The 17,331-nt window shown below is 43.0% G+C and overlaps 1 protein-coding gene across 1 annotated transcript in view; it reads left to right on the top strand.

Moving 5' to 3' along the window:
- LOC308299197 (mediator of RNA polymerase II transcription subunit 13-like) overlaps positions 1 to 16,072 on the top strand; it is a gene marked incomplete at both ends in the record, with an annotated part of 185,741 nt that extends 169,669 nt beyond the window's left edge. The window contains 11 exons of the mRNA XM_080742915.1: positions 270 to 576; positions 1,702 to 1,957; positions 3,067 to 3,255; positions 3,698 to 3,927; positions 4,819 to 4,961; positions 5,564 to 5,722; positions 6,430 to 6,594; positions 9,400 to 9,563; positions 11,386 to 11,550; positions 13,225 to 13,340; positions 15,940 to 16,072. Of these exons, the coding sequence (XP_080599041.1) occupies positions 270 to 576; positions 1,702 to 1,957; positions 3,067 to 3,255; positions 3,698 to 3,927; positions 4,819 to 4,961; positions 5,564 to 5,722; positions 6,430 to 6,594; positions 9,400 to 9,563; positions 11,386 to 11,550; positions 13,225 to 13,340; positions 15,940 to 16,072 (2,027 nt within the window). The remainder of the gene's footprint in view (positions 1 to 269; positions 577 to 1,701; positions 1,958 to 3,066; positions 3,256 to 3,697; positions 3,928 to 4,818; positions 4,962 to 5,563; positions 5,723 to 6,429; positions 6,595 to 9,399; positions 9,564 to 11,385; positions 11,551 to 13,224; positions 13,341 to 15,939) is intronic.
- Positions 16,073 to 17,331: the final 1,259 nt, after the last annotated feature.

Genomic DNA, 17,331 nt, shown 5'->3' with positions numbered 1-17,331 from the left:
AAAAAATATATTTTAAATTGTGAAAATAGACTATCTACAAGCACACAACACCTCGCGATGCGTTGTGTGCTTGTAGATCAGCTATTTTCACTACTGTTGTGCAACACTTTTGTATGATGAAGTAGGGCTTTACTTCACGAAAAAACATACAAATTTGAATCTTGGCCATGCAAGGTTTCCGCAGGACAGTGACGATAGTGTGTCCTATTATTATTAGAATAGTGTATTCATGTATTCTCCTCATTGCTCTTTTATTCGTGTGATCGCAGCTCCCCAGTTGTCGGCCCTGCCTCTGGACAACAGTCTACTGTTGCCCCCCAAGCCACAGCCTCCGCCGGACTCCACGCCGTCGTCGACCCAGCCTGCGTCCTCTGGCCAGCCCCCGGCCCCTAGCCTCGGGGGCCCCGAAGGAGAGGTGGCCCCAGGGGCCCACAGCTCAGGAAACACTCCCACCCCAACTGGAGCTGCCTCGGGGCAGCCAGGAGATGCCACCGTCGCCCAGGGAGGGACCAACGAGTCTAAAGGGCCTCCTGGATCCGCTACTCCAACCAGCACGTCAGCAGAAAACCTTGAATTGTAGGTTCCATATCGACTCGAGGAACATTGTCTATTGCAGTGGTTCTCAACCTTTTCGGGCCGCAACCCCCAAAATAATAATATTTTAACTGGGGACCCCCCCACCCTGACAAGCACTAAGAGTTGAGGCATTACATTTTGTATAACACGGTTCTGTTGTGAAAATAGCAGATCTACATGCTCACCATGCCTCGCGTCGCGAGGCGTTAAGAACATGTAGATCTGCTATTTTCACAGTTTCTGCCTCCAATATTTTACAATTTGGCCAATGTTTAATTTGTCATTTTAGAGGTATTAAAAAGTCCTTAAATTGTCACTTTAGAATACCTTCTATACATGTGAATGTTATGTTTGTTTGTTTACTGTTGAGTGAGAAAACATCTGTGTGTGTGTGTGTGTGTGTGTGTGTGTGTGTGTGTGTGTGTGTGTGTGTGTGTGTGTGTGTGTGTGTGTGTGTGTGTGTGGGGACCCCCCCCCCCCAAATAATTTGTGGACCCCCATGGGGGTCTTGACCCACAGGTTGAGAACCACGGGTCTATTGCTACACTAACATGTTGACACACACGTATGCTATTCCCACTGACAAATTGTTCAATCCATGCACTGATTGTTTATATTGGCTACACTGTTCTTTGCCTGGGTAAAAGTGATGTATGCATGCTTGCAGCCATTCTGTTTACATTATGTTGTACAGTAGCCAGCCCTCTCGTGTTAGCTAGCCTAACATGCATGTCATTGTCAAGTACTATGTGCACCCTGTAAACTGATGATAACCTCAGCTCCTCACGGCTTGGCAACTCAGACCATCCCCCATCGGCTGCTTTTTTCATCTTGTCTGGCAGCTTGCTCACCTCACATGTCTCAAGGCCTCGCTGCCTTGTTGAGGTGTCAAAATCACAATGAAGAGCACTGGACTAAGTCCTTGTGTGTCAGTAGTAGCGAAGAACAGGCAAAAAATCTGAGCTATCCGTGTGCGAAAGTTGGAGTGTGTAGGACCAACTGTGTGTTGTGAGACCCAAGGTATGCTGACTCGGGACCCCATGGGTCTCGGTGTCAATTAGTAGTAGGGATTACTATTACTTATATTTAGTACTGATTGATTTGTGTTATTATCTCCATATGCAGCCTGGCAGAGCAAGCCAGAATTGGCATCGGCATCCCCACGCTGGCTGACTCAGTGGACAGCCATGCTCACATACCAGCCATCGTTATTTATATAGTAGACCCGTTCCTGTGCTCCGACGGAGCAGATGGAGGAGGCGAGGAGGATGACGGGGAGGAGGTGGAGACAGGAAGTATCTGGCTCCTAGGGCTGCTGCGGTGCTATACAGAGATGCTGCACACACTGCCTGAGAGCATGAGACCAGCCCTGGTCCTGCAGGTGAGAGGAGTTTTAACCCATTTAGAAAGGGTATACATTATTAGGTATCATTATTTTATGCTTTAACTATTGAAAAATAGCAGATATACAAGCTCACAGCGCAGCACCGAGTGCCGCGCTGCGAGCTTGTAGATCTGCTATTTTTGAAAAATCGTGAAAATTAGAATTTTGACCCGATTCTATAAGTGTCTTTTGAATCCTTCTAAGGTTTTTTGAAAAAACCTATGTTTCTATGTCAGCAATCTGGCCAGCCATCGTCAAAGAAAAGGTCCTTTTCACTTAAATGGAGCTCAGTTAGTCTGTTCTTGAGAGACTACTATGTCAGTGGTTCTCAAACCTTTTTATGTGAAGGACCCCCAAAATGATATTTATTTGGCCACGGACCCGCATCTCAAAATATTTAGTTCCATGTCTCTCAAACGTTCGCTTTGAAAATACATATATTCAAAGATTTGCACACATTTTCACAACTTTAAAAAAAATAGCAGATCTACAAGCTGTGAGCTTGTATATCTGCTATTTTTTACTGGTTAAAGCATTCAATAATTCTAGGCCTAAATGGCTTAAAAATGTTCACGACTTTTCAAAAATAGCAGGTCTACAAGATTGCAGATATAAAAGCTGTGAGCTTTTATATCTGCTATTTTTGTAATAGTTAAAGCATAAAATAATGGTTAAATTGGTTCTAGATCTTAATAGGTTAATGCACCACATTCAAAGCAACTCCTCTTGACATAACCCATTAAAACCGGGATAAGCATTTAAGATTTCATTTTCGATTTTAGCTTTGGCTATTCAAAAATAGCAGATCTACATGATGCTTGTAGTGCGCCACTTAGTGCTGCGCACTCTGAGCTTGTAGATCTGTTATTTTTGAGAAATCGTGAAAATGTGTTATGTGCAAATCTTTGAAAAAACTAACAGGTCACACATTTGATTTGACTGAGTATGTTCAAAATGAAAATATGATAATGTTACATATTGAGATTTATACTACAACTTAAATGACCTATTCTTGGTGTGGGCTGACTGTCGTAGTGCTATATCACCTTTCATCACCTACTGATAAACATTCTCTAGATCCATCATTTCCTCTTTACCTTCCACAGGTGGTACCGTGTCACTACCTGCTCCAGCCAGCCAGTGGAGAGAGCCATCTGTACCTGCAGCACCTGCGATCCCTGGCCTTCTCCTGCTATTCCCAGTGCAGACACCTTCTGTCCACACAGACAAACATCAAGTCTCTGACAGGCTTTGGGCCTGTGTCCTCTGTCGACTCAGTGCTTAAGGGTCCAGAGGTAGGGGCCAGTAAATTAATGGTTGGATGAATATACTAAACCAGGAATACAAAACCTTAGTTTAGAGAGTTTGGGACTATGCTAATTTAAAGCTACAATCCGGGAACTTACTTTAATGAATACTGTCTGTACGGTAGATTATTTGAATCCAATATAACTCGAACTTCTGCAGTAGGTGGAGGTGGTCTCCCTACTCTTCCATTGAGAAATGTTGAGCCTGGTTTTGGGTAGGACACCTACTGGTTGACAAGTAGTACTACCGCAAACTCAAAGGTGCAATATCACTCCTGGACAAGCAGGGACTTCCTTTTGGCAGTGAAGTAGAACTGTATTTTCCCATGCAGGAGACCCAAGTTTGAATCACGTTTAGACAATGAGACATAATGGACTGCAGACAAAGAAAACATGTGCATTATGCATCATGTCTCTCCTTTCCTTTCAGCATCCCAGTCCCCTGCAGCTGTATTGTCCGCCGTTCATCCTGGGTCCCAACCGTCCCAACTTAAAGCAGCCAGAACCAGGAGAGGTGTGGGCAGAGATTCCACCCAAGTACAACGTGTTGTTTGTGGGCTACTGTCTGTCTCTGGACCAGCGCTGGATCCTGGTGTCCTGCACTGACCAGCAGGGGGAGCTCTTGGAGACCAGTGTTATCAACATTGATGTACCCAACAGGTACTATCAGTGCTCCTCAATGCTGAATCATAATAATGGAAAAAGGAAGAACTTCAGTACCCATAATGCAATGGTGTTTTGACCTACAAGCTCACAATGTGTTGCGATTGGATGCATTGTGAGCTTGTAGATCGGCTATTTTCAATGGATTTTATACATTTGAATACATTTTGGGACATTCTGAATAATTAGTACTTTCAGTACATTTTGATACCAATACTTTGTACTTTTACGCAAGAAAATGTTGAATTCCGGATTTTAACTTGTAACAGAGTATTTATACATTGAGGTATTGATACTTTTACTTTACTTTACATTCTTTACTAGTAAAGAATGTGCTTATTTCCAGTGGCGTCAGTTCAGAAAAGGCTAAGGTATGGCAACATGACAGGTGTCTTGCACGCGCGCTTTTGTGCGCGTGCAAGACACCAGCCATGTTGCCATACCATAGCAACAGGTATGATACATTTATTTTAAGAAGTACATTTTATTATTTCCCCCGTTTCTACGGTTTCTTGGGCTGGATATGGCAACCTGGAATGGTTCAAGTGCAGCTAAACTTGTTAGTAAATGTGCCACAATTAACAATAATGCATTGCACCTGTGCAGCTGACCTGCGGAACCTGGGAATATACCATTCTGTCAAGATGGGGAGAATATGATTATAATACCTTGTTAATCATTTTGTAAAATTTTGCATTTGTAGTTATTTTACTGTAATTTAACAACATAATAACCAGCACAGATAGACAAAGAGACATTCATGGATTTATATTTAAAAGTAACTTTTATTTCCCCCCCTGGACCAAGGGTATGGCAGCTGCATACCCCTGCCATACCCAATTGACGCCCCCGCTTATTTCAATGTTTCTTTTATTTGCACTTCATCAGAGCACGGCGGCCCAAGGTGTCAGCCAGGAAGATGGGCCTCCAGAAGTTATGGGAATGGTGTGTGGGGATCATCCAAATGACATCGCAGCCGTGGAGGATTGTAATTGGTCGACTGGGAAGGTTGGGACATGGTGAATTGAAAGGTGAGGGACTGTCTGTTGAAAACCAGCATTGTGTTGCATAAAGTAGGTGATTAAATTGTTACAGTAATAAGACGTTGTTTCCTTGATTGGTCATCATTTATAAGGATAACCCTGCATGGTCTTCATTGTGGAACTGGGCAACCAGACTATAGTACTTTCTTTCTTTCCATCTTTCCGGATAAACTTTATTTTGCCGTGCTACTCCTCCCACAGTTTTGGTGGCACGCACTAGCTAAGAGATACGTTATATAGTTACATTTATATTAATGTATTTGTGAATACATTTTCTCCATGAATTGAATGGGGAAAATTCAAAAGACAGAATTCATTTGAAGTGTGACTCGGGTCACGGCAACCACACTTGCAATTTCCCAGAATTGCAAGTTTCTAGTTTTATATTTTTTTACTTTTTTCTGCAAAGTTACATTTACAAGTAGTCTACATTTCAGGCATTTATCCAGAGCGACACTACAAGTTGTAAGATCAGAGTAAACAGAGTAAAAACATATGCCTCTCTCTCTCTCTCTCTCTCTCTCTTCCTCTCTCTCTCTCTCTCTCTCTCTCTCTCTCTCTCTCTCTCTCTCTCTCTCTCTCTCTACCAGACTGGAGCTCTCTCCTTGGGGAGCATTCGCTCCTGTCCATCAGTCGTCAGCTGAGAGAGACGTGTCGTATGTGTGGGATCTCGTCCCAGGACTCTCCCTCCATCCTCAGTGCCTGCCTGGTGGCCATGGAGCCGCAAGGCTCCTTTGTGGTCATGCCTGGTCAGTGCACTGCTGATGATCATGTTAATAGATATCCATTTCATAACATACATGTACACTGGAGATATTGAACATGTCTAAGCCCTCAAGAATAGCACAGCTACATGCTTCCAACGCAACACATTATAATCTTGTAGAGCTGCTATGTTCTGTATTATTTTTATTTTTTTTATATTTATGAAAGGTTTCACCTACAATGGCATGCCCAAAATAGAGGCACTGGGTTGAAAGTGGTTATTACATTTCCCACGATTTATTGAATTCCTTTTTATATAATTTATTTTATTTTATCTAATAGTTGTTTCAGTCTACAGTTTACAGTTTAGGCATTTAGCAGACGCTTTTAATCCGAAGCGACTTACAATAAGCAGAACATCACTATAATAAGCAAGATAATATGTCAGTACATCAACAACAATATAACAATCTAGAAAAACAATAATATATGTAGACCATGCACCTAATCAGTAAAAAAACGTTTCTAAAACCTAAAAAAATGGCTCAAATGTAATTGGATAGCATGTTATGTCGTTTTTTTGTTTTTTTTGTTTTTTCAAACTCGTCATACTCGTCATAGGCAGAGTGGACCCATTAATATAACTCGTCAAACTAGTCATAGGCAGTAGATGAGTTAAACATACAGTACATGCCAAAATGACATGAGCTTATGTGTTAATTTATTGTTATTCTATTGTCCATGAATCCAGATGCAGTGACCATGGGCTCAGTGTTTGGTCGCAGCACAGCTCTCAACCTGCAGACGTCCCAGCTGAACACGCCCCAGGACGCGTCCTGTACTCACATCCTGGTCTTCCCAACCTCTGCCACCACTCAGCTGGCTGCCAGCTCCTACCCCACAGAGGACAATGCCGGTGAGAATCAATAATCGTACTGTGGCCCAGTGGTTCTCGAACGTTGTCAGGTCTGCGACGTGTTGTGATCTTGTAGATTGGCTCTATTTTTCAAACAGCTGGAATATAAAATAGGGCTTAAGGGCAGTTTTTAGTTCCGTACGTTTGATTTTGTGTATGTTTTGGGTGAGAGAGCACATACGTTAATTATGTCGTAATGCAAAGTTCCTCTACGTCAGGGTTCCCCAATAGGCGGCCCGCGTGCCATTTGCGGCCCGCGGGGGGGCTACTGTCTGGCCCACACCAACCCCAGTTATAATGGTGGTATAAGAGCAGCAACAACACTAGTATATCGTCGTTGTCGGGTGGAAATCTTGTATCTCCAAATTTGTACGTTCTTTCGCAAATCATACAAGGCCGTCGCACAAAAGTAGTGAAAACAGCAGATCTACAAGCACACAACGCCTCGCGTTGCGAGGTGTTGTGTGCTTGTAGATTGGCTGTTTTCACTAGTTTAAATAATTTTTGAGCGGTGGTCACACCGTCTCCTATACGTGGCCGTGTGTGTGGGTATGCGTCCGGCCGTCCGGCCGTCCGACCGTCCGGCCGTCCGGCCGTCCGGCCGTCCGTGTATGTAGCCTCAAGCCTGCAGCACCTTTTCTGACCACACATGTTAAGGGAGGGGCGCTGTTGTTCTCACACACACACACACACACACACACACACACACACACACACACACACACACACACACACACACACACACACACACAGGGGGGAAGGGTGGGTCAGCATGTGTGGTCAAGTATTATTATTATTATTAACAAACTGAATGTTTTAGGGTCAAATAAATTAGAGTGTGTGAAGAAACTACAGCATTGTAAAGCACACTAACCCTGCTGCACCCAGTAGTGCTGTTGCACAGCCTCCACGACCACCGCTCAGTTCACACGGGTGTGATTTTTAAATGATAAATGCAAAACGAATGGTTTTGGACATACAAGATTTTCACCCGACAAAGACGATATCTGAACTGTCGCAGTCGCTGGAGTAGCGGGAACGCCGCCGTCGCCCCCTGCAATGTTGTGGCCTTCGGCTTGGTACCCTAGACATAATTCGGCCCTTGGGGAAAACTAATTGGGGAACCCTGCTCTACGTTATGTGCGGGGCAACCTGCCTTCCGGGAGCCCCAATTCCGCTCCCGCTGGGACTGCGCGCCTGTATTGCACCACTGCAGAGGTGCGGAACAGAGCGATTTGAAACGCAAGTGAGACGGATTTTGGCTGAATGAACCACACTCCCCCATCTCTCGTATCTGGTGATTAATCAATAACCAACAGGATTTAATATTTTCCGTCTTATTAAAAGGACAATGTCTACATAAAAAGGAAACTATGATGGCAGGGTCTTTTTCAACATATTAGGCTAGACTCTATCGAAGCTCACTGCCGTTTCACTTTACCATGGGCTCTTGATGAGAACGCCGTTCACGGCACGGAGCTTTCCATGTTTGTACCATAGAGTTATGGTTGATATTTTCAGACGTTGAAGAACGACTTCTTTCCACTCTTTTTGCAGAGTAAAGGTTATTTTCCTCACTAGTGCCCCCACGGTTGACAAAAGTTCGCCACGGGTAGTTCAGGCGTACGTACGTTTTAATCGGTTTTAATACGTCGAGTTGGGTGTTGTCCGCTAGCCTACGGAAAGGGAGAAAAAACGGATACCAAACGGACCAAACAGAAAAAATCGCTCTCCCCCTCCGTTTCTAGTGTAGACCTGCGGTCCTTATGTATTACTATGCATGGTACTTTATGTGTTCCTCATTTTGCTGGGGACCCCCTGGAACCGCCTCACGGACACCTGGGGTGTTGAAATAGGACAGAGGTGCTATGTCTTCACTGGCAGGTGAACCAGGAGGGTACAATATCAAAGGCAACACAGAAAATTGTCATGGCGGTTAATTGGCACAGCAACTGAATTGGGAGAAATAAGGGTTAAAGATAATTGGCTATTCCAACGTACAAACATCCTGTGTTAAATGTATTTATGTGGTTGGTAGACAACTTTCCATTTTCAATGAAAATGTCTGGAGAACTCTGCAAAAGTCTTAGTAACAGGTATCGTAGGGACATTTACAAGGACGGATGCAACGGAAAGCCGTCACTGGAACACCTTGAGTACTGTCTGTGTAATGTGATGTGTCTTGTCTGAGTGAAACTGAAGAGACCCTGGCTTTCAGGTCCACAGTCCACAAATCTTCGGATCGATTCTTCTCAGAGTTGGACGTGTATAAGTCTTCTGCTTTCTCTAAGAACAGTTTTGTGGGTCGTTTGATGTTACATGACATTGTTGGTAGCTTTACTTTTGATAGTGTGAAACTGCACTCTCTACACTACAGGGTACATTTCAGCTGTTTTAGTATGGCTGCTGAAATTAGTACTTCCTTGGACTATAGTTCCAGTGTGTAATGCTATATTTTCTCAGTAGAATATCAAAACTCATTTTGAAGGCACACTGGGTCTTTTGATTCACAAGGATCCTGGATGGCTTGATTCTATACTTAAAATAATTGTTTTCAATATTTTTGTAAAAGTCAATGGGAAAAATGAATGGTCGATTTTCTTTTTGTGGCACAGTAAACCATGCCCACTGCTATGCCCTACACTAAACCCTTTACATATGCCATTTAAACTGATGGGCTTTGAAGGCACTGCGCTCTGAACCCAAGGGCTGTCAGTGCCACCTTTCTGAACACTGAATTCTAGGTAAATGCTGTTGAGATCCAGAACTTTTTGAGTAACTCTTCTCGTTTTTTTTGTCCTTCAGACGACATGTTTGATCTGCCTTTCCCTGATGAACTGGAAAACGACATTGGACATGACATGATGTTGATCACAGGGAACCTCCACCCCTCCCCCAACACCTCCCCTGTCCCCTCCCCCGGCTCACCCTCTGGCATGGGGATGGGGTCCAACTTCCAGAACACCAGGGTGAGTGAAGGCCCAAGGTTTGATGGAGAGAGATAAGCCGCCCGGAGTGTTTCCATGCTATAGCAAAGGAGAATTTAGAGCAAAGGAAAATTTGACATGCCCACAAGCTTATCACTCAAAATAGCACAATGCGCAGCATTCCCCAAGCCTCATGTGTGTCAAAAGTAGGCCATGTGACTTGGCTGTAAGTTGGGAGCCACTAGGTTCACTGAGATTCAAAGATTCAAGATTCAAAGGAGTTTATTTGACAGTCACATATCGTTGTTGTCGGGTGGAAACCTTGTATGTCCAAAACCGTTTGTGTTTATCCTTTTGAAAATGATTTAAAATAGTGAAAAAAGCTGATCTACAAGCACACAATGCCTCGCATCGTGAGGTATTATGTGCTTGTAGATCTGGTATTTTCACTAGTTTTGTGCGACAGTCTTGTCAGTCATGATGAAGCAGGGCTTTACTTTATGAGAAAACATACAAATTGAAACTTGGTGATGCCCGACAGTGACGATATACAAGTACAAGCAGCAGCGCAATGTTGATGACACGCTCCTCAGACTGTGATAACAACATGTAACAACAAGAGATAACATGGGTATAAATACAGGTCAAAACGCTGACAATAAAGTCAGTTGCCTTTAGTAGCAATGGAGAGTGTACAGAATATGAATGGAGAATACTTTAGCAACCGGGATATACTGAATATAACATTGGGTATCAAAAAAGTGGGTTCAGGGGACCCCCAGGGATCCTTGACATGAAGATTAAGATTTGAGAACCACTGGAATATATAAAGTAAATAGTATTGATTGATTGATTGATTTGAAGACTTTATTAGAAGTTTGCATAGGAAAAGGTACAGTTTCATGACGGTACAGTTCACTGGTACAAGGTCTACTAAAAGGAGATCCATGAAAAGACTAAGCTTATTTCCACAGGAAACCATTTAAGTATCTCATATAACATTGAATGACAGACGAATACAACACAGTACTATGCAGTAGATATGTAAAGAAAAGAAATAATGAGAGAACAAAAAAAAGAGTCTAAAACAGTAAGTAAGTATATACAGTAAGTAAGTTCAACCTGTGGGTCGGGATCCCCAAATTATTTTGGGGGGGTCCCCAGATGATTAGCTTAATGTGCAACATTGTTTTCTCAGTCCACAGTAAACAAACCAACATAACGTTTAAGTGTATAGAGGTTATCTGCACATTTCTAAAGTGACAATTTAAGTACTTTTTAAACCTCTAAAATGACAAATTAAACTTTGGCCAAATTGTCAAATATAAGAGGTAGAAATTGTGAAAATAGCCGATCTACATTGCGAGGCGTTGTGAGCATGTGCTCTTTTCACAATAGAACTGTGTTATACAAAATGTAATGCGTCAACTTTTAGTGCTCGTCAGGGTGGGGGGTCCTCAGTTAAAATATGATTATTTTGGGGGTCACGGCCTGAAAAGGTTGAGAACCACTGCTCTAGTCTGTTGTGAGAAAACGGGGTGTTTGCAGATGGAAGGCGTTTGACCTGGCGGTTTGGACATTGTACGGGGCTCGGAGCCTCAGGGGGAAACTCTTGCTGTTCAAAGTACTGAATCCCTGCCTGTTTAGACATTATAAGTTGCTCTACATAAGAGGATTAGCCAAATTCCTAAAATATAAAAATCATGTAATAATAATAATCTCTCGTAATCAAATTTTACGGAACACATTATCCCAGCTGGACAACTACCATCTGCTATTGAAAATAATGACTTTGGATCGGATTATAAAATATAAGGTGCTAATAAAAAATCCTTCCCCTTTTGGTCCCCCCCTGTGTATGCAGAGCCAGGGCGAGCGCTTGTTGTCCCGGGACAATCCACCAGAGGAACTCAAGCAGCAGCCACTGGCGCTGGGCTACTATGTCTCCACAGCACAGGCAGATGGACTGCCTCACTGGTTCTGGGCCTCCTGCCCGCAGGCTCAGAGCCAGTGTCCACTCTTCCTCAAGGTATGGAAAATACTGCATGCGTCAACCCTTTAAGACCTGGAACTATTTTATACTTTAGCTATTGAACAATAGCAGATGTACAAGCTCGCAATCTGCTGTTTCTTTTAAAATCTTTGAATATGTATTTTTCAAAGCAAACTTCTGTAACTCAAATCTCTGCTTCTGGGGGTCCCTGGAACAACATATTTTGAGATGGGGGTCCTCCGGCCAAATACATGTAATTCTGGGGGGTCCTTGACATGAAAAGGTTTGAGAACCACTGATTTAGAAGTGGTTTATATTTATAGAATAGATTTATAGAATCGGGTCAAAATATTCAAAGACTTACACACATTTTTAAAAACAGCAGATCTACAAGCTCGCAGCGTGGAGCGCTGTGAGCTTGTATATCTGCTATTTGAGCTTGTACATCTAAGTGGGTGCGGTCACCCCACGTGAATGTCGCATAGGCATCGTTTGTTGTCGGGTCTGCCTGAGAAATCCCATTTTAGTGTCAGAATGTTCAGAGCACGCCGCTGGTGGCTTGTGAAGAATGGGTCCAATATTTACTTCTGTGAGCATGGAGCGAAAGAATAGGCCACAATCTGTGCTCACGGTCACTTCCCCCATCGGGATGAATGACTCAGGACAGCCGCTGGTCTCCTAAAGGGCCAGAGCACCCACATGACACAGATACTGGACATGACTCCAGATTGTGGTATCTCAGCTTCATCCATCTCTGATTATACTTTACTACTGTCCTAGAATAACTGATATACAAGCTCATCACATGTTGAATTGCAATGCTTGTAGATCTGCTGTTTTAGGTGAGCAACAGTGACATATGACGGAGTGTAAATTATAAGAAGAGTGCCATGTGGGCACTCTAAGAGAGAAAGCACACACCATGGACCATGGATGAGATGCTGTAGTGGAAAATGTTTTAAAGATATTACATAATAGATATTGTAGTCTCATTTTTAATGCAGTTTTCAGATAACCACACAGGCTCCAGCAGGCTAAACAGCAGTGAATGTGAGAGGGGGGAAAACTGTCAAACTATACGCAGTCTTTAAAATAACTGTTGTTAGTCCCAGTGTCCTTAATTATCAAAAAGTAGCTTCCCCCAAATTTGAAAGTGGAGCAGTTGCTCGGCTTGATTTATTACTCAGGTGCCAACCTGAGTTGGCACAGTATATAGACAGTCTCAGGCTGTAAACAGTAACACAGCTGCCCTGAAAGTTCCAACCTTTGTGAACATCCACTTTGTAACGATTGCCCTGGAAAAACGACACAGCTGGCTGAGTAACAGCTGTTACTCAGCCAGCTAGCTAGCCGGCAAAAGAATGTCCATATGATTTGTATCTTCCATTATTGCTGTGAGCCCGCCGCTTCCTTATGGTGTAAACAGCTGACCAGCTATTGACATGGGTTTTCACATGCCTCCTCCCTATAACAAAATATTGACGGTTAAAACTGTAAAATGGTAAATGATCTCCATGTAAGGCACCAAACCTGCACATCAGGAGCAGTTAGGGATTCAGTTTATTTGCCCAAGGACACTCAGACACAAAGCCAGGAGGGCTTGGGCGTCAAACCAGGAACCTTTTTGTTCCTAAGTGGCCACTCTACCTCCTGAGCCATTGTCTAGATTGTACTGTATATTTATTTACTGATAGTGTTTTCTCTCTCCAGGCCTCACTTCACCACCATATCTCCATTACCCAGTCAGAGGAGATGCTGACGGAGAAAAACAAGAGAACTCCGCATCCTCATCCTCTGGATTCCAAAACCACCTCTGATGTACTCAGGTTAGGACACATGCTGTTACTACCAGTAAGAGATAAGCGACCGTTGGTCGCTTATCTCCACAAATATCACAACCTCCACCTCTCACGTCATACGGGTAGCCATAGTTACACCTGGAATGTTGAATCTCCATATATGGAGATAACCTACGCATCACACAAAGTCTGACCTCACCAGCCCATACTTGGGCATGGACGACTTATATCTCCATATACGGAGATGGCCATATATGGAGATACGATGACATCACAGAGTCCACAGCTGATGATGTGGCGTGATGTCATACAATACACAAACAAGCCCTATATAAAGGGGCAATTCTCACCAGGGAAGAGAGCATTGCCTGGAATGTTGAATCTCCATATATGGAGATAACCTACGCATCACACAAAGTCTGACCTCACCAGCCCATACTTGGGCATGGACGACTTATATCTCCATATACGGAGATGGCCATATATGGAGATACGATGACATCACAGAGTCCACAGCTGATGATGTGGCGTGATGTCATACAATAAACAAACAAGCCCTATATACTGATGCGATACGATGACATCACAGAGTCCACAGCTGATGATGTGGCGTGATGTCATACAATAAACAAACAAGCCCTATATACTGATGCGGAGATATGAGCAGGGCAAAGGTGTGACGTGTGACGTGTGACCGACCGACCGACGGACGGCCGGTGGAGGTTTTCATAGTAAACTGCTCCCTGACGGTCGCAATAAACCTCCATCTTTCTCTTTAACCGCTTTGAACCTGGCGCCCCTATTTTGGATAAGTCATTGTAGGCGACACTTTATAGAGAGCTAGTAGATCTGTCAATAGCAGATCTACTAGCTCTCAACACGTTGCGATCTGCTATTGTGTCCCAGTTGCACCATTGTAGGGCAATACCAGGCTTAAGTTGAATGTCTGATTGACAATGCTTTTTATTTCAAACTGTTGTTTGTGTCATGAGTACATGGTAATCTTTAGTGGTGATAAAGCGACGGAAAAATGTTTTGGGAATGAAGTAGATTTTTCACTGTGAATTTGAACGATGCATACTACTACTGTATAATATTTGTATGAAGTTCTCATCTATCTATAAATGCGACAAATCTCTGTCTGTCTGTCTGTCTGTGTGTCTGTAATCCGCGTATCTCGAGAACTGTTCGTCCCACCGGCTTCAGATTCGGCACACGCGTTCCCCGCCGCGGCACGGAGTGCAGTGCCGGGTCTCGACCCGACCCGACGCGCGGTTTTCCCGAACCGGCGCGAAACGTTCGGAATCTCCTTATGCGGGGTTGATTGTTGACATCAGGCTGTTCCGGAGGAAATCGGCGAAAGCTCTGACTCATTGTGACATCACTTCATAAAAGGCTCTGACATCACGTACGCCACATGAGTCAACAAAAAATCTCTGAGTGTGTATGTATGTATGTAATCCGCATATCTCGAGAACCGTTCGTCCCACGGGCACGCGCGTTCTCCATATATGGGCATAAAATGAATGCCCCCATATATGGGCATAAAATGGATTGCAGACAGACAGATACAGATATCTCCATATATGGACATAAATGGACAGAGGCAAACAGATGGTCAAAGATCTCCATATATGGGCATAAAATGGACGCAGACAGACAGATACAGATATCTCCATATATGGGCATAAATGGACACAGGCAAACAGATGTTCAAAACGGGTCCTATGACAACAGATATAATGAGGTTTGCATTAAAGGGGGAACCAGCACTGTGTCTGCAACACAGTTGGAGGCACAGACAGATACTCCATATATGGGCATAAAATGGACGCAGATAGACAGATATCTCCATATATGGGCATAAAATGGACCCAGAACTATAACTGCAGTGATCTCCATGTATGGACATAAAATGGACGCCGACAGACAGACAGACAGATACAGATATCTCCATATATGGGCATAAATGGACACAGGCAGACAGATGGTCAAAACGGGTCCTATGAAAACAGGTATAATGGACAGAGGCAAACAGATGGTCAAAGATCTCCATATATGGGCATAAAATGGACGCAGACAGACAGATACAGATATCTCCATATATGGGCATAAATGGACACAGGCAAACAGATGTTCAAAACGGGTCCTATGACAACAGGTATAATGAGGTTTGCATTAAAGGGGGAACCGGCACTGTGTCTGCAACACAGTTGGAGGCACAGACAGATACTCCATATATGGGCATACAATGGACGCAGATAGACAGATATCTCCATATCTGGGCATAAAATGGACCCAGAACTATAACTGCAGTGATCTCCATATATGGACATAAAATGGACGCCGACAGACAGACAGACAGATACAGATATCTCCATATATGGGCATAAATGGACACAGGCAGACAGATGGTCAAAACGGGTCCTAAAGGGCGGGGCATTCATTCCCTATTTACATTGTTCCGAGTTGGCCAGGTCGCCGACTAGACGCTGGGCCGCCCGAAGGGTGGCCCAGCTTCTAGTTAATCTAATAGGGTAATAGAGTTGATGGAGATCATTAGTTTCATTATTACTGTGATTTTTGATCATTTTCTAATACTTTTTCATGCTATTCCAATCCACAGATATGTGTTGGAGCAGTACAACGCCCTCTCCTGGCTAACATGTACCCCTGCTACACAAGACCGTCGGTCCTGCCTGCCCGTGCACTTGGCTGTGCTTACACAGATGTACAATGCCATCCTGAATATGCTGTAGCTGTACAGTACGTGGGGGATCATGGCAACCTCGTGGAATTGACTGCTAACCTCAATCTACTGTGTGCCTACACTTCCTTTTTCTGGGCACCAGAGAGCAGCAGAGACCCCTTTGTTGTCAAGGGTGGATTTGGAATATTAGTGGCCAAAGACGGGACAGGGCTATGGGTTAGGCTTTCCAACCAACGGCAGGGGGAGTAATATGCCCATGGACAAGATGATGTTTTAAAACTTAATCAGCCAGAAGAACGGCCACACCCAGTGCAATTTGTATCTTCTAAACACGTCCTTTCTGCAACGTTGTACAGTTGGAGCTATTTTAGTATGCCGTTTATAATGACATATCACTTTTGTCTGATATAGCATTACTTTAAAAGATCATCATCCACACGGAGGCACTTATTAAGGGCATTTAAGCCTGCTTGGATGACATTTTAAAGGGGCTCGTAGAGGATTATTCTCACCTTCACCTGTGAAGAGACGTGTGTGTAAGACCCCTTTAGTCAATACTGCACAACCAGCAAAATGACTTGACTGCAGCAACATATTGCTTTGTTACATCAATGATGTTCATTTATGTTTGTAAGAAACTGAGGTTTTGTCGACTTGCAGTTTAGTACTGAAATTATAACCTTTTCTTTGAATAAGGGCAAAGGTCATGATTTCGTCCAAAGGGAGAGCATTTAATTATGGCACTTTTTACTCACTTTCCAAAGTGACAATTGTATTGTTGTAGATATAAATGCAATGAATATTTGACCAGTTCATGCATAAATGTTTATAATGTAAGACTTGCATTTGCAAAGAATTGAGACTTATTTTTTAATATTTAAAAAAAAAGAAAGAAAATTTGATCCCAATTTACTAGCAATTCTCATGGGATAAGAAATACATTGAATTGTCATTTTAAGGAAATTGTGAAGATGCCATATTTATATAAAGTATATCATGTCATATAAATTCACATGTAAATAAATATATATTACCTCTTTCAAGCAGCAGATAAAGAAGATGGTGACAGATAAAACCATCTCTTAAAAAGTGAACACAATATAAAACTTTTTTCCAGTCATTGTTTTGCATTATTTTCGTTCTACATATTTTTGTTTCGTTTATTATTTTCTATGAATACTGAAAATGGTATCTTAGCTTTTTATTTAATGAGTTTAAGTTAATAAACCTATTGATGCAGGAGACATATATTTATAAAATGTTTCTCGTCCTGCCAAATAAACTTGAAATAGGCAATAGATTACTATA

Source organism: Nannobrachium achirus, assembly GCF_963921795.1.
Source record: "Nannobrachium achirus genome assembly, chromosome: 15".
In the NCBI taxonomy this organism is placed as follows: domain Eukaryota; kingdom Metazoa; phylum Chordata; class Actinopteri; order Myctophiformes; family Myctophidae; genus Nannobrachium; species Nannobrachium achirus.
Note: the sequence above shows the minus strand (reverse complement) of the source record. Positions and strands in the feature narration are given on the sequence as shown.